At 44.7% G+C, this 18,936-nt stretch overlaps 1 protein-coding gene across 5 annotated transcripts in view; it reads left to right on the forward strand.

The window, feature by feature from the left end:
• top3b (DNA topoisomerase III beta) overlaps positions 1-18,936 on the forward strand; it is a 64,116-nt gene that overhangs the window by 35,083 nt on the left and 10,097 nt on the right. For 4 of the 5 annotated variants that reach the window (XM_078553890.1, XM_078553894.1, XM_078553892.1 and 1 more), the window contains 4 exons: positions 1,739-1,885; positions 3,590-3,763; positions 12,143-12,271; positions 18,747-18,896. In XM_078553890.1, coding sequence (XP_078410016.1) covers positions 1,739-1,885; positions 3,590-3,763; positions 12,143-12,271; positions 18,747-18,896 — 600 coding nt within the window. The remainder of the gene's footprint in view (positions 1-1,738; positions 1,886-3,589; positions 3,764-12,142; positions 12,272-18,746; positions 18,897-18,936) is intronic. The other variant, XM_078553891.1, reaches the window with a different exon arrangement.

Genomic DNA, 18,936 nt, shown 5'->3' on the forward strand with positions numbered 1-18,936 from the left:
ATTTTTCCCTTGTGTTGGTTCTGTCACCACCTGCCGAAAACCCAGATGAATGATTATGCCCTCCTGGACTCACCAGTCAGTAATGGTGCTAACAAGCCAGTCTTTGTGATGAACATTTAAGTCTCCCATTCAGAGTACATTCTGTGCCCTTTGCTACCCTCAATGCTTCTTTCAAATTGTGTTCAACATGGAGGAGTCAGCTAATTCATCAGCTGAGGGAGAGCAGTAGATGGTAACTGGCAAGAGGTTTCTTTTCCCATGTGACCTGATGCCACGAGACTTCATGGGGACCAGAGTCAATGTTGAGGCCTCACAAGGCTGCTCCCTCCTGACTGCGTACGAATGTGTCACCAGCTCTGGTGCGCCTACTCTGCCGGTGGGACAGGACATACCAAGGGCTGGTGATGGAGGAGCCTGGGATGTGAGTGGCACTGGCAAGATCAGCATTTATTGTGCATCCCTAATTGCCCCTGAGTAGGTAGAGGCGAGCCACAGCTTTGAACCGCTGCAGTACTTTTGGTATAGGTATACCCATGGTGCTGTTACAAGGGAGTTCCAGGATTTTGATCCAGCGACAGTGAAGGGGCCACAATTTAGCTCCAAATCAGGATGGTGTGTGATTTGGAGTGGAATTTGCAGATGATGGTGTACCCATGTGCCTGCTGCCCTTGTTTTGCTAGGTGATAGAGGTCCTGCATTTGGAAGGTGCTGCCGAAGTAGCCAAGACAGGTTTCTTTCCCTAAAGGATATTAATGAATCATTTAGGTTTTTTAAGACAACCCAGTAATTCATTGTTAACATTACTGATGCTAACTTTTTATTGCAGATTTTTATTAATGAATTTAATTTCACCAGCTGCTGTGGTGCTCTCCAGATCATTAGTCCAGGCCTCTAGATTACTAGTCCAGTAATATAGCTATTATGCTACTTTACCTGTATGCCACCATATGTCCCAGTGATTTGTGCGGGAGAGTGTACAGGTGTGAACCTTGTGGTTGGATCCCCTCCTGAAATTAACTCTCTAGGCTTTTTGATGAAGGCTGCTTTCATGATTGGATCACCTTCCTGCCCCATTCACTTTAGTGTAGTAAAGCCCTCAAAGTATCATGTCTACCTAACATTGTTTTATTCCTAAGCAATGATTTTAAAGCGTAATATATTTTAACAAAGGGTTGCTGATAGATGCTGATTGATCATGTACCTCTGTCCTTTTGTTTCATTTCACAACAGTTTCAACTATGTCATCATTCAATAGTTGCTATATGGTTAATAAAAGAAACAAAATGCCACATAGTCTTTTTGTAAGAACCAAATTGACTTCCAAAGCAACGGAAACTTACCGAGCCTAATTCTACATGGAATTGTAGAATGCAATCTCCAAAATATCACAGAAAATAATAAGACTTCATGAAGTAAAATGAAATTTCTCTTATTCAATCAGTTGTAGCTTATTATTCACTGACATAAATATGATTCAATACCATCTCAATTTTTTCCTTTTCTAAATCATTTTGTTGAGAACCTATTAGAAGTAGAGAACTTTTGAAGAAATAGTTTGTTAATAATTTGTAGGAGAGGTTTAGGTACAGAATAACTTTCTCTAGCAATTGTGCATGGAGCAGAGGTGCAGAAGTGATTTGGCTGATTTATTGGGCAGAATGGGCTTTGTTCACTATTCCTGTGCACTGGATGCCTGCTTTCCTCTAAGCTGATGTTTCATCATTGTCTGCTGTTCCAGGTAGTGACGGCTGGAGGCTATACGAGTACATCACCAGACACTTCATCGCTACAATCAGCCATGACTGCAAGTATCTCCAAACCACCATTGCGTTCAGCGTCAATATGGAACATTTTACGTGTACGGGGAAGACTCTGATTTCACCTGGTAAGAGTGGAACACCAGTTAATGTTTACACAGTAACTCCACTGGGAAAGGAGGGAGTATATTGGAAAGTGCTTCATACATTCATCACTGTTACAGTAAGTCTTCATTTAAAGTTGTGGTTACGTTCCTGAAAATCACGACTTTAAGTGAAACATTGGTTCCCATAGGAATCAATGTTTAAAATGCACTTGGGTTCCTGTAGGATATTCCTTATCAGCAAAACACAAATATTAAAACATTATACCTTCTAAGTTGCAATATTTTACATTGCTAAATTCCTATATTGGTAAATAAAATAACTTTTATATTTTTTAACTTATTTTCTTTTTAAAAAAAAAAGTAACTTTCTACTTACAGTACCTCCTGCTTACCGCCGATCCTGCTTTCTGAGCCTTTCACTCCCAGATTCCCCTGATTGCTACAGATCCTACCCCTCCCCAACCCTCAGAGTTGTAGCCTTTTCCTCTCTCCAACTCCCCAATGTTGTGGCCTCTCCCCATTCCCCGACCTCCAAGCTGTGGCCTCCCTACCTCCCCAACCTCCTGCTTCCTGACTCAACCTCTCCCTACTTCCCCCTCATAGACTTGCTTTCCTGTTCAAGATCCAGATCCAATTTGAAGCCAGAGCACTGATGTTGTGGAAGTGCGAGTCCCGTTGGTGCAGAAGTGCCAAGCCGGGGCTGCAATAATCCACTTTTTTTAAATGCTCCCACTTGCTGCTTCCCTCTCCTGAACCTTCGTTTTGAGCAAGGGTTCTGGAGAAGAGCAGCGAGGCAAGAGCAGCTTTGACAGCCATGCTTAAAAAAAACATGGATTGTAGCAGCTTTGAATCGGATCTAGATCTTGAGCAGGAATGCAGGCCCAGGAGAGGGAAGGAGCAGGAGGTTCAGGGAATGGGGGCGACCACAACTTGGAGGTTGAGGAGCGGCTGCTCCAAAATGGCGCCAATTGGGTCACGTGGGAAATTACATTAAAAGAATCTTGCGATGCTCAGCAAGATTACAAGCTCCATTAAATTACTGACATTAAAGTGAAACAACATTAAACAGGGCAATGTTAATCGAAGATTTAGTGTACTACACCCTTCTGTCAAAGGCGGTGGTGCCTTAGTTTTACAGGGCAGGGCATGTAATTCCAGCTGACATAGATGATTTCTATTGTATATGTGGATATACAAATTTATAAGTTGACCAAAATATGCATTGATGTAAGATTTTATATATTTCTAATTTTGATTTATATTGTACTGTTCATATCTCTATTTCTGTAGGGCTCTAATACTGCAGTAGGAATCAAAGTATTTGCATATGCACTGCCACTGGCTAGCACTGAGTTCTTTTGAAGTGTAAAACTGACAAAAGCTTTAGGAGTTACTAATTGCTAAGCTTTTAGGGCATTTTTAAAGCTTAATCAAATTAACTTTGTTAAAACCTATTATTTTTTGACCGAAAGAAATTTTAACTGGGAATAAAATGCAGTGCAACTCAGAAGCCGTTTATTACAGCTTTACTTTGACTGACTATTTCCATTTCTCAAAGCATTTGTTTGTGGAGGAGTCAATTGTTCAACATGCCTGATTGTGTCTTGTAATTGTGCAGAACTGTTGATTAAGGTGTGTGCAAAGCAAAGATTAGAGTGACCTGCTTGTTCAGTATTTCTGGGTGTTTTCCATTTGTGCACAAGTGACTTTGTTGTCCCACTCCAGGTTACACTGCGGTGATGCCATGGCAGAGCCTGGCAGAGGAGGAGACCCTTCCAAACTGTGAGCGAGGCGATGTGTTCACTGTCGATGAGGTTAAGTTGTTAGAGAAACAGACAAATCCACCTGACTACCTGACGGAGGCAGAACTCATCACCTTGATGGAAAAACATGGCATTGGTAAGTCAGCTTTGTATATATCCAACTGTTGGCCATTCTGGCCCAACTTTAAATTTTAAGCAATACCTCTACAATTTTTAGGACACACGTCATTGTTCAATGTATCATTTAACACCATTGTGTAAACATGGACATTCTATCAGGTGAAGTATAGTGATAAGTGGATGGGCCTGAAAATGGTAATTAATTTACAATGCTGCAAGCATAAAGATAGTTGCTTTACTTTTTAAATTTTATCACGTGCCTTTGGTCCAGCATCACAGAGGTTGTGGTAAGGTTATTACAGTGTCTCATATGGTAATAAAGCCAAGAAAAATCCAAACACCCATAGTCATAGTAACAACTTCAGCCTCTAATACTGTACTGTCACCCTCTCAGTTCCAACATTAAATTCAACCTTTGATCCTGAGCGCTCTCCTTTCAGTTTAAGTACTTATTTCAAAGTCTAATCCTGTGCTTGCACAGTACTAATTTCAGCCTCCGATCACCAATCTCCCCATTGCATTCATGGACTAATTTTGATTTCTGAACTTATGCTTTCCCTCTTAGTTCACGAGTTTTGTATAATTGCATGCGTATTCCCCTTCAGTTAATGCATTAGTCACAACCTGTCACAGCACAACCTGTGCTGACCTACCTCTTCAATTCCAACACTAGTTTGAGCAGAAAAGCATTGTCAGGCTCTGAGCTCATGTTATTGATCTATTTTATTTCCAAAACTGGTCCCACTGCATTTCCCTTTCATTTTTGCTTTGATATCAGGAGCAGAATTTTATTTGGGATGGGTGGGGGGCATATTTCTCAGCCCTACCCGGAAGGAAAATCGGTGCTGGTCTGACCCACACTCAACAAGGCTGTCCGCAGCAATAAAACGCTGCTGGTGGCATGAAAGAGGTGAGAGTGGGACTTCTGCTCCTTAGTGGGAGGAAGTCCCGCCCTTAAAAGCTGCCAGCCAATCTAATTGCTCTAGCAGCCCAGCAGCACCAGAACTCATTAGTGGGCACTGTTGGGACTGCATGGGGGCCCCGGAAAGAAGAAGACATGGGGCAGAATTTTTAGCTTGGCAGGCGGGCGCGTGCCTGACCTGCTTGAGCATTAAATAAAGTGCGTTGACATCAGCCGAGCGTGCCGACGTCAACGTGCACTCTCGTGATATTTTGCAAGGCGAGACGGAGGCGTGCCCTTAAGTGGCCAGTTAAGGCCCTTGAGACACCAATTGTCTCCGACTTTACACGGGCAAAACGGGCAGGCCACAATTAGCAAAACCTCATCCATGAGCGGGATAAGAGGGGTCAGTGACTTTGTCAATGCGATTAATGAGGTGTTTGGGATATCACTTGCTGCTGGTTGCTTCTGTGAACAGGACAGCTTCATCTCGCTTCAGTACTGCACTCAGAGAATTTCAAGGCTTCAGTTCAGGACTCAGTGTTATTTTCCAGGAGGATTCACACTGCATGGGCCCTTCCAGGTATCAGACTGCCTTCCCTTACCCTGGTAATGGGATTTGTGGTCTTCGCTGGAGGAGGAAGTGAGGGCCAGAAGGGGGAAGGAGGCCAGGTGTCCCAATGCAGCTTCCAGAGGAGCGACCTGTGGGAGGAGAGGCACAGGGCCAACAGGAAGTCCAAGGTGGAAGGGGCCGCAGAAGATGCCACTATCCTGCTGCCAGGGTTTACAGGCGGCGATGCAGCTACCTCTATACGTCCGAGGTGCAATGCCGAAGGAGGCTCTGTCTCTCAAACAGTGACCTCCATCTGTCAGAGCATCGGCCCTGAGATCAGTCCCGATTGTGTGGTGGACACCCCATGCCAGTGACGCTGATGGTCACAGCAGCCCTCAACGTCTATGCCTCCGGCTCTTTCCAGGGATCAGTGGGGGATCTGTGTGGAATCTCCCAATCAGCTGTCCGCAGTTGCGTCAAACTGGTGACAGAAACTCTGTTCAGTTATGCATTGACTTTCATTCATTACGGTACGGACAAACCCAGCCATGCAGAGTGAGCCAGAGGGTTTGCAGTGATAGCTGGGTTTCCCCCCGCGTCCAGGGTGCAATTGACTGCACACATGTGACCATCAAGATGCCAGCGGGCGAGCTGGGTCCCTTCGTCAACAGGAAGGGATTCCACTCCATGAACGTGTAGATAGTGTGTGATCACAAGATGCAGATTCTGTAAGTATGTGCAAAGTACCCTGACAGCTCCCATGACACTTACATCCTGAGGCTCTCCCAGGTGCCGAGGCTTTTCAGTGCTTCAGCCCGACTGGATGGATGGCTGCTGGGTGACAAGGGCTATCCCCTCAAAAGGTGGCTCATGACGCTTCTCTGCCACCCAAGAACAGAGGCTGAGCAGCGGTACAACAGGAGCTACGCTTCCACAAGGGCAGTGATAGAGAGAACCATAGGTCTTCTCAAGATGCGCTTCTGATGCCTGGATCATTCAGGGTGCGCGCTCCAATACCCCCCCAGAGCGTGTGTCACTGATAGTGGTTGCATGCTGCACTCTCCACAATCTGGCACTGGCAAGGGGGGACGCAGTGAAGGAAGAAGATCTTGACGCAGCTGCACAGACAGCAGATGATGAGCACAGTGAGGAGAACGCTGAGGGCATAGACGCAGACCTGGATAACCTCCAGGGAGCAGGGATACTTGGGACGCTTTGATCCAACACTCCTTCAGCTAGGCTACCAAATAGGAACCACCTATTTGCCAGGACTGCAGGCACCATGCTCGGTCCCTGACAGGAGCATTTCCTTGGTCAACAACCTATACTATGTGCCTTTGCAATAAAGCTTCAGGAGACACACGTCCACCATAACACCATGGCCTACCCTGCACCTACATAACAAATGAAGCATACAGAGGCTAATTGCACAAAATAACATCTCATTTACTTGTGAATATGAAACATTGCTGAAATTAACATTAACCGATGTTTTCAATCACACCATGAAAAAATGTAAAGAAAAATGGGAAAGCAAAATATCACCCATGATAAGGCCGTGTTGTGCTTAAGGTGCTTTAAGTTTTCATTTGCGGGCACTACGCCTAGGTGCTCCCCCCTCACTGGCACCGCCATTGGAGACAGCCGGCTCACTCTGCTGTCTTGTTGGCCTTGATGACCTTGGCTGGTGTCCTCTGGCCCATGGAGCCTGTGTTGGCCCCGCCTGGGAGGAAGCGGCCAGTGCCACGGCTGTCATCAACCCAGTCGCCGCAGCATCATCAAATGCCACGGTCATTGGAAGAGGGGTGGAGGAGCTGCTGCAGTCATCCGGAGCACCCTGAGAGGAGCCCACAGAGACAACAGGCAGCTTGTGCGCCAATGTGAGGTCGCATTGGACCTCCCTGCTCGCCATTGATGAATGGGCACTTAGCTGGGATACTGGGTGCCCAATCCATCTCCCACACTGACATGGATCAGCTGAGGTTATTGTCGGTGTGAGGGCTTGCATATCCGAGCGCATCCCCAAGAACCCTAATTGAATCCCTGGAGGAACCTCTCCATGAGAGTTGCCACTCAGTCCATGGAGGAGGCACTGTGCTCAGCCATGAGGGTCAACGCAGTGCTTATGCTCCACAGGGACTCCTCCACGACAGACCCCATGGCACTCATTCCCTCATATATCTCCACCAGATCCTCCCGCACATCCTGCTGGACATCCAGCATCTGCTGCCTCATGGACGACTCCAAAGGCCTTTGACTGAGCATCGTCCTGGTACCCAGCAGCCCTCCGACTGCCGGCGCCCTGGGCACTCTCTACCTCCACCTGCACCTCAAGTGAGCATGAGGTGCCCTCACCAGTGTGCACCGATAGACTACACAGTAATGTTATGCCCACCAAGGTGCTGATAGCTGCTTGACAGGGAGGGTGTGATGCAGGTGCGTGGTGAGCATGGTGGCCCTCAGGGGTCAGGGATCGGCCTTCAGGCTCCTCATGACAACCACCTGTTGGTGAGCCTAAAAGGGAGAAGAAGGACATGTCATTAGTTTAAGTCATGACACTGTCACTGTGCAAGCCTGGCACCCTGGTGAGACAGAGATATGCATCACGGTGCCCTCATCTTTCAATTATCAATGGGGATTCAAGGATTGATGCTCACATCAATTTAGAGACTGCACTGGAATGGTTGCAATAACCGACATTCTCACCTCAGTGCACTGCACTCTTACTTCCCTCTGACACCCCAGCCTCACCGCGGCCACTTGACCGAGGTGCATGGCGCCTCTCCAGCTCCAGGGCCCCCTGCTCGTACCATATGAGGATGAGGAGGTGTGGGGGTCCCCCGCCAGTTCACGATCCCTCAGCATTGTTATGGGATGCTTTCTCCTGAAAGGACAGAGGAGCATTAATTAGTCCACCCTCTACCTGCAGCGCCATTGCAGCTTGGCCAACCCCACCTGAGGAACACCTCACAGGACTGAGCTGATTCGTGACCCTGGAGCCGCAAGGCACTCAGTCCAAGCAACCACGGCTCACCCACTTGGCCAGATCCTGCCTCATTGACATTTACCACTCTCACTCTAACACCTCTGAGATCCACAGGGGGATGGGCAGCTCTTAACTGTTCTGCAAAGTGACCCATGCCAACTCACCCTTCCCGACCCCAGGAGATTGTTGAAGCACTTCTGGCGTTGTACCCATGTGCGCCTCACCACGTTGTGGCTGTTGACCTGGATGCCACCTCCTTCCAGGCCGTTTTGGTGAGGTGGGGGTCGTCGTCCTCGTGTCTCTGGGGTCAAGGGTTTCTCTCCTGGCTGCCACCACCACCTCCAAGAGGGCTGCGAGGCACTCATCCTAGAAACACGGGGCTGACTGCTCCACCGACCTGCCCTCCCGCCTGCCTTGTCCACCTGGAACGGATTCCATTGTGCAGAATTCAGCGTCCTTCCATGGCAGCCTTCCAGGGGCTGCTGAGGCCGCTTTTGAATTGGCCGCCAGGTCTCCATTGGACTCGGCAGATATCATTAATTGGCCTTAGTTGGCCCGCCAGTGTAAAATTGTGGAGCGCTGCCAATCGCAGGCGGCGGGTGGCTTCCCAACCGCCCTCACCGATCCCGCACGCCAAGGGCAAAATTCTGCCCATGGATCCCGGAGTGAGGTAAGTCAGAAGTATTGGATGGGGAGGGCGGGAAGCCTGTGGGGGGTGGGGTTTGAGGCCAGGCAGGGAGGAACAAAGGTGGGGAAACATCTTAAGTGGGGAGGGTGTGCCCCCAAAGGACACAGGGCGGTCCCCGAAGGACGTACCCCCTCTTCCTGCCTTCCATTAGCTTGCTTAAAAAATACTGCCTACCCACTCCTGCCTGCCTGCCCACGCCAACTGTTTTATGGCATCGGCAGTGTAATATTCGGGTCAATTGGCTTGGTAACAAGCTCAATTGCCCGTTAATTACTTATTTAAAAATGGTTGGGGGGCTGCCAATTTTGGTGCTTGTCTGCCTACTGTATCATGGAGACTGGGTCAGGGTTAGACAGGAAGGTGGTGGGCTAGCCACCCATCATAATTTATGTGTCCCCTCCTGCTGTAAATACGTCTTTCAGGGGGCAGTGAAATCCATCCTCAGGTGTATTCATTTGCAGCTTTCCTTTTTTTCTCCCCTCTCTCCATTTGTCAACTCTTCAAGCCTCCTTTGACAGCACCTTCCAAACCTGCAACCTCTCCCAGCTGGAAGAACAAAGGGAGCAGATGCAGGGGAAAGCCACCACCTGCAAGCTCCCCTCCAAGCCACATACCATCTTGACTTGGAACTATATCGCTGTTCCTTCACTGTCACTGGATCAAAATCCTGGAACTCTGCTCCTAACTGCACTGTGGGTATACTTGCACCATAAGGACTGCAGTGGTTCACGGTGGCTCACCACCACCTTCTCAAGGGCATTTAGGGATGGGCAACAAATGCTGGCATAGCCAGGATGCCCACATCCCATGAAAGAATACATTTTTAAAAACTCCAGGATTTTCAGTTTTCATTTCGGTTTACAGTTCTTTTTTCTGTTTAGCTGACTGACAGATTGACAAAAGCAAGGGGTCACAAAATAATTTCCACTAATTTATTGCTTGTGTAACCCAAACCTACCTGTGTCCGGAGGTTGACTTACTTTGAGTGAAAATTACCATTGGTAATCTCGCATTGTTTGGAGTGTTCTATACCTTTCTGTAATGCAGTTGTTAAATCTTTATTCAGTCTATTTTTTCAAAAGACTGCTCACCATTTTCAATTAGACATTACACTCTTGAAATGTTTTGTGCCATATTTTCTTGCTAAACTTGCATGAAACAACAACCTGTATTTCTATCATACGTTTAGCAGATATTCAATCAGATGACCAAAGGCTTGATCTAAGGGATAGGTTTTAAGGAGCCTCTTAAAGGAGGAAAGCAAAGTAGAGAGATGGAGAGGCGTAGGAAGAGAATTCCCAAGCTTTAGGTCTTAGGCAACTGAAGGTGCGGCCATTAATGGTGGAGTGATTTAGAATCTAGGATGCTCAAGAGGCCCAAATTAGCTGAACACAGATATCTCTGAGGGTTGTGGGACTGGAGGAGAATAGAGAAAATAGGTAGGGAGAGTGATTGGGGGAAAAAAAGGATGAGAATTTTAAAATCAAGACATTGCTTGACGTAGAGCCAAAGCAGTTCAGTGAGCACAGGGTTAATAGGTGAGCAGGACTTGGTGCAAGTTAAAACATGGGTAGCAGAGTTTTGGATGACAAGTTTAAGGAGGATAGAATGTGGGAGACAAGCCAGGCGTATATTAGAATAGTCAAGTCTAGAGGTCATGAAGGGATGAATGAGGCTTTCAGCAGCAGCTGAGCTGAGACCAGCAAAGTTGGGCGATGTTAAGGAGGTGGAAACAGGTGGTCTTAGTGATGGCATAAATATGTGGTTGGAATCTCATCTTGGGGTTAAATATGACACCAAGGTTGCGAACAAATAAGTTTAGTCTCAGACTGTTGCCAGGGAGAGGAATAGAGTTAGGGAATGGAGTTTGGAACAAGAACCAAAAACAATGGTTTCAGTCTTCCCAATATTTATTGGAGGAATTTCTACTCATGTAGCACTGGATGTCAGATAAGCAGTTTGATAATTTAACAACAGTGGTGGAGTCGAGAGGTGATGGTGAGGTAGTACTGGGTGTCATCAGCTTACATGTGAAAACTAATGCTGTGCTTTTGGATGATGTTGCTGAGGGACAGCATGTAAATGAGAAATAGAGGGGGCTAGGGATGGATCCTTGGGGGACATCAGGGGTAATGGTGCAAGAGCAGGAAGAGAAGCCATTGCAAGTGATACTCTCGCTATGATTAGATAGATAAAAATGCAACCACTTGAGAGCAGTCCCACCCAGCTGGATGACAGTGGAGAAGCATTAGAGGTGGATAGTGTGGTGAACTGTGTCAAACAAGTCAAGAAGGATGAGGCAGGAAAGAGATCTTAGAAGATTTTCGTGTTCATAAAGAAATAAACACACTAATTTTCTGACGTTACTATACTCAAGATATTGAAGTTCCTTTGGGAACTGAAAAATAAATAACTTGATTCTTGCTGAATACTCACTGCAATTAGCATAACATTTGTTGTATATGATTCACTCCAATTATCTGCTGTGCTATGATTCACACCTATAAACAAACTTCAGTGACATGTTAGTGTTGCAGGTAGCATCAATACAGTCAAAGCAATTACTCCAATTAGTTATGTTGTTTGGAAAATATAAAATAACAGCAGAATATCAAAAATGTAATTGTTTTTCTAAAGGGACAAATAGATATACTTTATGAAGAGGCTCTAATAATGCATGTTCTTTCTTCTTTAGAGTAATTGGAGTAATAATTCATATCAATTCTTCTTGTTCAAATTCCCAAACAAACCTTCAGGAGATGTGTTTGAGGCCCCAAGCTTCAGCTCTCAGAACTTGAGCCAATAGATTTCCGAAGTTTAAAAAAAAAACTTGCAATAACTATCTGAACAAGGAGATTACAAAGGAAGTTTTGTAACAAAAATACTAATTTATAATTGCCCTATGCAAACTCCTTGGCCAGCTTGTTTATCTCTTTCTGGTGAATCGGGTTCTCCAGTGGTAATTAGGTCAGCCTATCAATCTCCACGAACCATCCTCATGGATATAGACAGTAATGTGTGGGAATAGGAAGCAAAGCTAAGATACTTGATGCTTGTCAGACATTCTATGTCCCCCTTTCCTGAGGTAGGCAGTGATTGGATGAAATGATACCTCTGACGACTTCTCCCACCAAGGCCAAAACCTTTGACTGCAAGTTTATCCCAGTGGTGAAACGGTTATCGGCTTTGAGAAGACTGTACTCGAGGCTTTATCTGAGACTTGGAAATGTTTAGCTGAAATGATATTCATCTTTTCTTCTCTCTCAGGGACTGATGCCAGTATCCCTGTCCACATCAACAACATCTGTCAACGCAACTATGTCACTGTGGAGAGTGGCCGCAGATTGAAACCCACCAACCTTGGGATTGTCCTTGTTCATGGATATTACAAAATCGGTAAAGTGAAATTGAGGGAACTATAGCATTGCCTCCAGCTCTGATACTAGGAGCTTATTTAGCATTCAGGAGTGTTGACCTGCCTTGTGGCGTATCTTTAGATGGTTTGTAAATATGATGAGATATAATTATTGTGCTTTGGGTTCCTTTATAGCTGCAATTCCAACGCTACTAACTGGTTACTGGTCACAAGTTGCTCTACATCCTGGTTCCTTAATCATTTGCATATTCTCTTAAAATGAAATCGCAACATCCTTTTTTTGTCCAAAACAACATTACAAAAATCGAGTAAAAATACATATACAGTAGGGTGGTTGCGAAAACTATTTACGCAAAAGATAAACTCTTAAATGATGAACTGAGATCTAAGAACCCATATAACATATAGGTGGCTTAGTAGTCCTCCCAAATCTCGTTACGGTATGACTTTTCTGAGGCCCAGACTTATCACTTTGGTGTTCTTGACTTGTAGGTGCTTGACATCCTGTGTATTATTGGAGTGCTGATGTTTTCATGGTGGTCTTCCACAATTTCATTTTCCAAGTTCATCTTGGGATGTGTCGTAGGCACAATTGGAATGCTGGGTGTTATACAGTTGTACAGTTCCCTTAGCTGGCTTCTGTTTCTCCCTAACATCACCCCGTTTGGTCTTATGGCCTCGTAAAATCTAGGCTCCCTGCACACTTTTGATACTTCTGCGGGTAATCAGGTTCCCTGGGTAGGATGTATGACCTGAACCTTTTGTCCTACATGCAGACTAGGCAGTTCTGCACCTGCATGTCGATCACGTGCTGCCTTCATTCTCCCTTGTTTTTCACGAAGTTTCTCCTGCATCCCTGAGACTTTGGACACATGATGGCTTGGCAAGGTTGTCCCAGCCTGCCTTCCAAACATGATTTCCGCTGATGATGGTAAGCCCATGTCTAAAGGTGTTCCTCTCAAATGAAATCTGGCAATACGTAGATCTTGTTTTGTTTCTCTATACTCCATGATTAATGCCTGAACAATGTGGACCATTCGCTCAGCAAGACCGTTAGATCCGGGACAGTGTGGCGAGGCTGTCACGTAGTTTATGCCCCATTTAGCACAAATGTCCCTAAAAGGTCTGCCAGTTTATCGTGGCACCCTCTCCGATATAATCTCTTTAGGTATACTGAACAAACTGAATATTGTGCTCATTGTGTCTGCCATGGATGTGCTCGAGGTATCCTTCAATTGTCTGACGACTGGAAACTTAGAATTTTGGACCATGGGTGTGATGGAACCTTGTGAGGATGTTGCGGTTCTTATGTTGGTGTGGTTGGTGATATTGACATGCTTTGTACATTCTCGCTTCCTCCATATTGATCCCTGGCCGATACACAGTTTCCCTTACCAGGTGCCTTGTTCACTCTTTGATGTAACTGGTGTAACTGTGACAATATGTCCTGGTGAAGAGCTTCAGCTACAAGCACCTGCTTTCCTTTGAAAATCACGCCTCTTGAAATGCCTAGTTCATCTCTGTACGGCTGAAAACATCTGGGGTTGTCTGGCACACTTCTTGTATCGAATCAGACCAGCCTTCTATCATAACTTTTCATAATGCCTTCAGTCGTGGATCATTTGCTGTTTCCTCCTGATGTTGATTATGCTTGTGTTGACCAAAACTCATCAGATCAACATTGAGTACATTTTCTACTTTCAGGCCTATACTGTCTACTTGTAGGTCTAGTAGAGCATCTGCATATGTTTTTGGGTTCAGTGTGTCTGAAGTAACCATTTTGCTGCCCAGAGTGTAACAGACTTCAAAGTCGTATCCCAGTATTTTTATTAGAAACTGCTGAAGTCTGGGTGATGCACTTGTCAGTGTCTTGCGCCAAATCATTTCCAATTGTTTGTGATCTTTTTCCACAATGAATCATTTTCAAATAGGTACGTATGGAATATTGTGATGGAATACTGTGATACTGAATACCAGAGTGAGTATCTTGCGCTATGTCTTCGAATAATTAGATTGCACTTGCGATAGACTTTGAGCCAAATGCATTTAGTTTTCCATCTTGCAGAATGTACGCTCCTAACCCTTTTTGATATGCATTGACCTCTTAAGACCATCTCTTTTTTTGGGTCATAGTATTGCAAAACACACATTTCTCCTGACAATACCTGTTTAAGTGTCTCAAACGCTTGTTGATGGTCTTCCTGCCGTATCTGTGGAACATCCTTCCTTAACAGCTCCCTAAGCTATGATGCTCTGTTGGCAAAGTTTGATATATTTGGCCCTAAGAATTTGAAGGATCGAAGGCATCTCTCCAAGTTCTCGCTGCCCTGGGGAGTAGGCACATGTAATACATCTTTGAGTTTTCCTGGGTCAGGAAAGATCCTGCAACTCAAATAAATAGAACCACAAAGAAGTTAATCTGACCCACGTTCACTTGGCATTTCTTGTTGTTAAAGACAAACCCTTCACGCTGAGCTGCTGCCATTAGAGAGTGTAAATTTCGGTCATGCTCTTCTTTGGTTTTGTCCATCACTGCAATATCATCAGTGATGCATAAGCATTTAGGGATATGGGAGAGATATCTGGGTATATTTGTTGTAGGTTATGTACTGATTCAGTATGATTAATTTTGGCCTCTTTTGCCACGATTGGTGCATTAGTGATCTCTTATATGGTCACAATGTTGAGTTCCGTACACAACAGTAACCCTGCTACAGCTGGCCCACTTGTGTCCACCAGGTAGAATACTCCTGGTTTCTGTGCAGACTTGTCATAGCTGAATTTCGGTGTAATTGTCATTCAATGGAGTGAATGGATGATCCATTGTACGCAGCTGATTTGGCTGTCGTAGGTTGTATCATTGACTCCCAACGATCCAGGTACATATCCTTCAGGATTCTGACTGGCAAGATGTTTGCCAGTCCTCGTGCCGACTTGGGTGTGAGTGTGTGTTTGCCTATTTTCTTTGAGCTTATGATGCTGATAGTAGCGAAAGCCTCTAATTGTTTGACTTCATCCACACATTAACGATGTTGGAAGCCTGTTCGTTTTCTGGTTGAAGATTTCCCCATTCTGAATCTTTATCCTGCTCTGTCTTGTTGCTAACCTCATTTGGTTGTGCTTATGTGGGTCTCTGGCACACTCCTTGTTGTTGCTGCCAGCATGCTGCACATAGTTTTTGTTTGATGGCATCTTATTGTAACCTCTGGTTGCACCTCCAGAACAAGATTTTCTGCATTGGCAAGCCCAATGTCCTCTTACACCACATATCTTGCAAAGGTTTTGGAACACAGGACAGCTTCGTGGTGGTTGCAGGAAACCGCGCTTCCCATACGCTTCCTTGCTTTCTGCGCCCAGGCTTCTGTGCCAATACTGGTAGCTGCATTCAGTGCTTGGGAGTGTTGTCCAGCCACAATGGCTTCATATTTTCTGCCATGTTTTAGCAGTGCCAATGTCGTGACCTTTCTTTTTCTCTAAAGGTCTTTTTGGAAGGCTTTGATCAGTGTTGAAACTATGATTAACTCCATTATCTGTTCAGCTCAGCTTCTGAAAGATCACAGTCCCTTCCATTATCATGGCACCTGCTGACGAACTGATCAATTGAGTTTTGTGGCTGTTGTCTATAAGCAATCAGCTCCAATCACTATTCCAAAGTTCACCTTTACATGAACCTGACCCTCCAGCATGTTCCACAGCTTAACAGGGATGCTCTGATCCTTCTTAGACAGGCCCGAAGTGTTGACTCTTTGCAAAGCCTCATTTCCAATGGCTTTCTTTATTTTCACCGCTTGTTTGTGTGGTTCTGTGACAGATAAATCTAAAAAGCATAATTCCATCCTTTGTTTAAAAAGCCTAAATTTAGTAGGGACACCTGTGGCCTTCTAATTCATGCTGGGAATTTGGTGGCCATCCTTCTGATGTTCCCTGTCTTAAACAGATGCTCCCAACTTATGGTGAATTTGTAACCTCTCTATTCCATGGAGAAATTCAGCAGTTACTGTTTTTGCTTCTTCTCTTTTCTTTTCTTTGGCTGCAGTTCAGATTGTGGCCAACCTTATCCCAGTGCTGCTGTTTTCCATTTCATGCTTTTTTTTGGTCCTTTGTGTGGGAATGACACCCGAGAACGCCTCAATGGTTCTGCAGCTTTTCTGTCCGATTCAAAACCAACTGCACGACATGAACCTGAACTGACTCACTGCTCCCATTCACCACTGATTGGCTAACCCACAAATAAGGTTCTGCAAAGTACTGTGTGCAGAGAGACTTTGCCTCCTGCAATTTCAGTGCACATGCAGCCCCTGTACTGCACCAAATGCTGTCTGTGGCACTTCCTGCGGTCTACAGACTCACACTGCTGCCACTATGTTGTGTTTCTGGGTTCCTTTACATGAACTTACCAGTCATGCAAACTGGATTGGTTGGTAAACTATGGGTTTGATTTATTTGAAGACTCCAACTGATATATATATTATATATATGCTGCTTTACATCCTGATTCCTTGATCATTTGCATATTCTCTTAATGTGATATCACAACAATAATAACCAAGATCGCCCAGTTTATTAGCTCCTGGATGACCCTCCATCTCCCCACCATGAGCACTTCATGACATGGCTAGAAGAGTTATATCAATAGACAACTCACATAGTCACGCATTGATTGTATCAATCTGATACTCAGTGATTCAAGAGGAAGTCCCGCCACCACATTCTCAGAGCAACTAGGGATGAGCAATAAATACCAGCCTTGCCACCAGCTCATTCTGTAATGCTGTATTGAAATGATAACCATCTATTGGGTCCTTGGTCATGTGATTAAATCTAATTATGCTGGGTCAACGCTCATAGCTGGACTTGCTAAAATTCACCTGGAAGGTACTTCTGAATACACTGTAGTGTTGCTTTGTAGTTCTGCATTCAGTATTTTTGAGATTGTGTGTTGTATTGATTACATAGAACTAACTACCAAGTAAAGAAAACACTGACATTTGATTGTGACTTGACCATTGTGTACTTGGTCAAAAATACCAAAAATAATTATATTACAACAAAGCAGTTGTATTACAAAATTAAAAGGGAAATATAAGCTATCACAATATGAATGTATTAATGCATCCATTTCACCAACGAAAGCAAGGACAGCAGTTGTGTTGTAGCACAGTTCCTTACCCCTTTAGTTTTAGTTGACAGGAAGGTGGCACAATGGCATGGCACTATGCAGTGCTGTGTTGCAGGGTCATGAGATACAAGCTTCACTTACCCACAAATTCTCAGCCAGTTTTGGCCATGCATCAACAGGGAATCACAAAGTGTCCAAGCACCTCACTGTAGAAAAAAGGTAGCATTGAAAACTAAAGACAACTCATGTACTCATTGTAGGTCACATCAGGCATTGTACTGACAGAGGCTTTCTAGCTCATTTCATTACAATGATGTACCATGCAGCAATATATAAATAAGGCAATTAAATTGCTTTAGATATATTTAAACATTACAGTATGGTTTGATCGAAGAAAGTCAGTCTTGTATTTAACACAAAATAAATTAATTAATTCCCCCACTTTTTCAAACATTTGATTTGCCCTGCACTGTGATGAAAGGGTACGCAATTGATCTGCTTCTGGAACACTAACAGTTTAGAGACAGCTGGAAGCCACACAAAAGCAGCCCCTATACATTAACTCATTTATTTAGTTTAATTTCTTTGAAATTAAGGAACAATATTTTCCCACTTCCATTTTCTTTGGATTTTCCCATACTGCATAACATTTTTCATTTGGGAGAATAATCATGTTGACCCAATCACCTAAGCTTCTGCTACTGCAGCTCCATGATGGTTGCTGTGACATGCGTGGAAATGGTTAGTGTGCAGGTGTAGCACTGTAGTGGCTATATTACTAAACTACTACTACAGAGAATGTGAGTTTAAATCTAACCATGGCAAGTTGAGAAGTTAAAGTTCAGTGAACATGAGGCATTCAGATTATTGTAAGAACCCAACTGATGTAGTAATATCCTTCAGGGAAAACCACCTTTCCTGCCCGCCCTGTGACTCCAGTCACATGCCAACGTGGTTGACTCTTCACTTCCCTTTGAAATTGCTTCACAACCCACTCAATTGTATCAAATCACTACACTGCAGTTATTAAAAAAGATGACCTGTCACCAGCTTCGCTGGGCAACTAGGGATGGCCAGTGATGGCCACATGCTGAGAATGAATATTAACAATAAACACCTCTCCCATCAATTTTCTGTCCTTTGAAACCTGTGGGACCTGAACTCTATTCAGTCTGACTGTAATCTATGAAGAAATCTTTGTCCAGATTTCCCACCTCTCCCTCTCAGATCAAGGAGCACAATGTGGGCTGATAGGTGTTAGAATTGCTGGAAGTGGGGGCTGGGTGGAGGTGGCTGTTATTAATGAAATTCCATCAGTATGTGCAGCAATCTTTTCTCTAGTTAGTAATTTGTATGAATTGTTTGTATTTTAACAGACCAGGAGCTTGTCCTTCCCACCATCCGCAGTGCTGTTGAGAAGCAACTTGGTCTCATTGCTGCGGGCAAAGCTGACTTTCCACCAGTCCTGGAGCATGCCCTAAATATCTTCAAGAGGAAGTTCCATTATTTTGTGGACTCTATAGCTGGTACAACTGAATGTTTTGATGCTTTGTATTGTAACAAATT

Source organism: Cetorhinus maximus, chromosome 12 (assembly GCF_964194155.1).
Source record: "Cetorhinus maximus chromosome 12, sCetMax3.hap1.1, whole genome shotgun sequence".
NCBI lineage: Eukaryota > Metazoa > Chordata > Chondrichthyes > Lamniformes > Cetorhinidae > Cetorhinus > Cetorhinus maximus.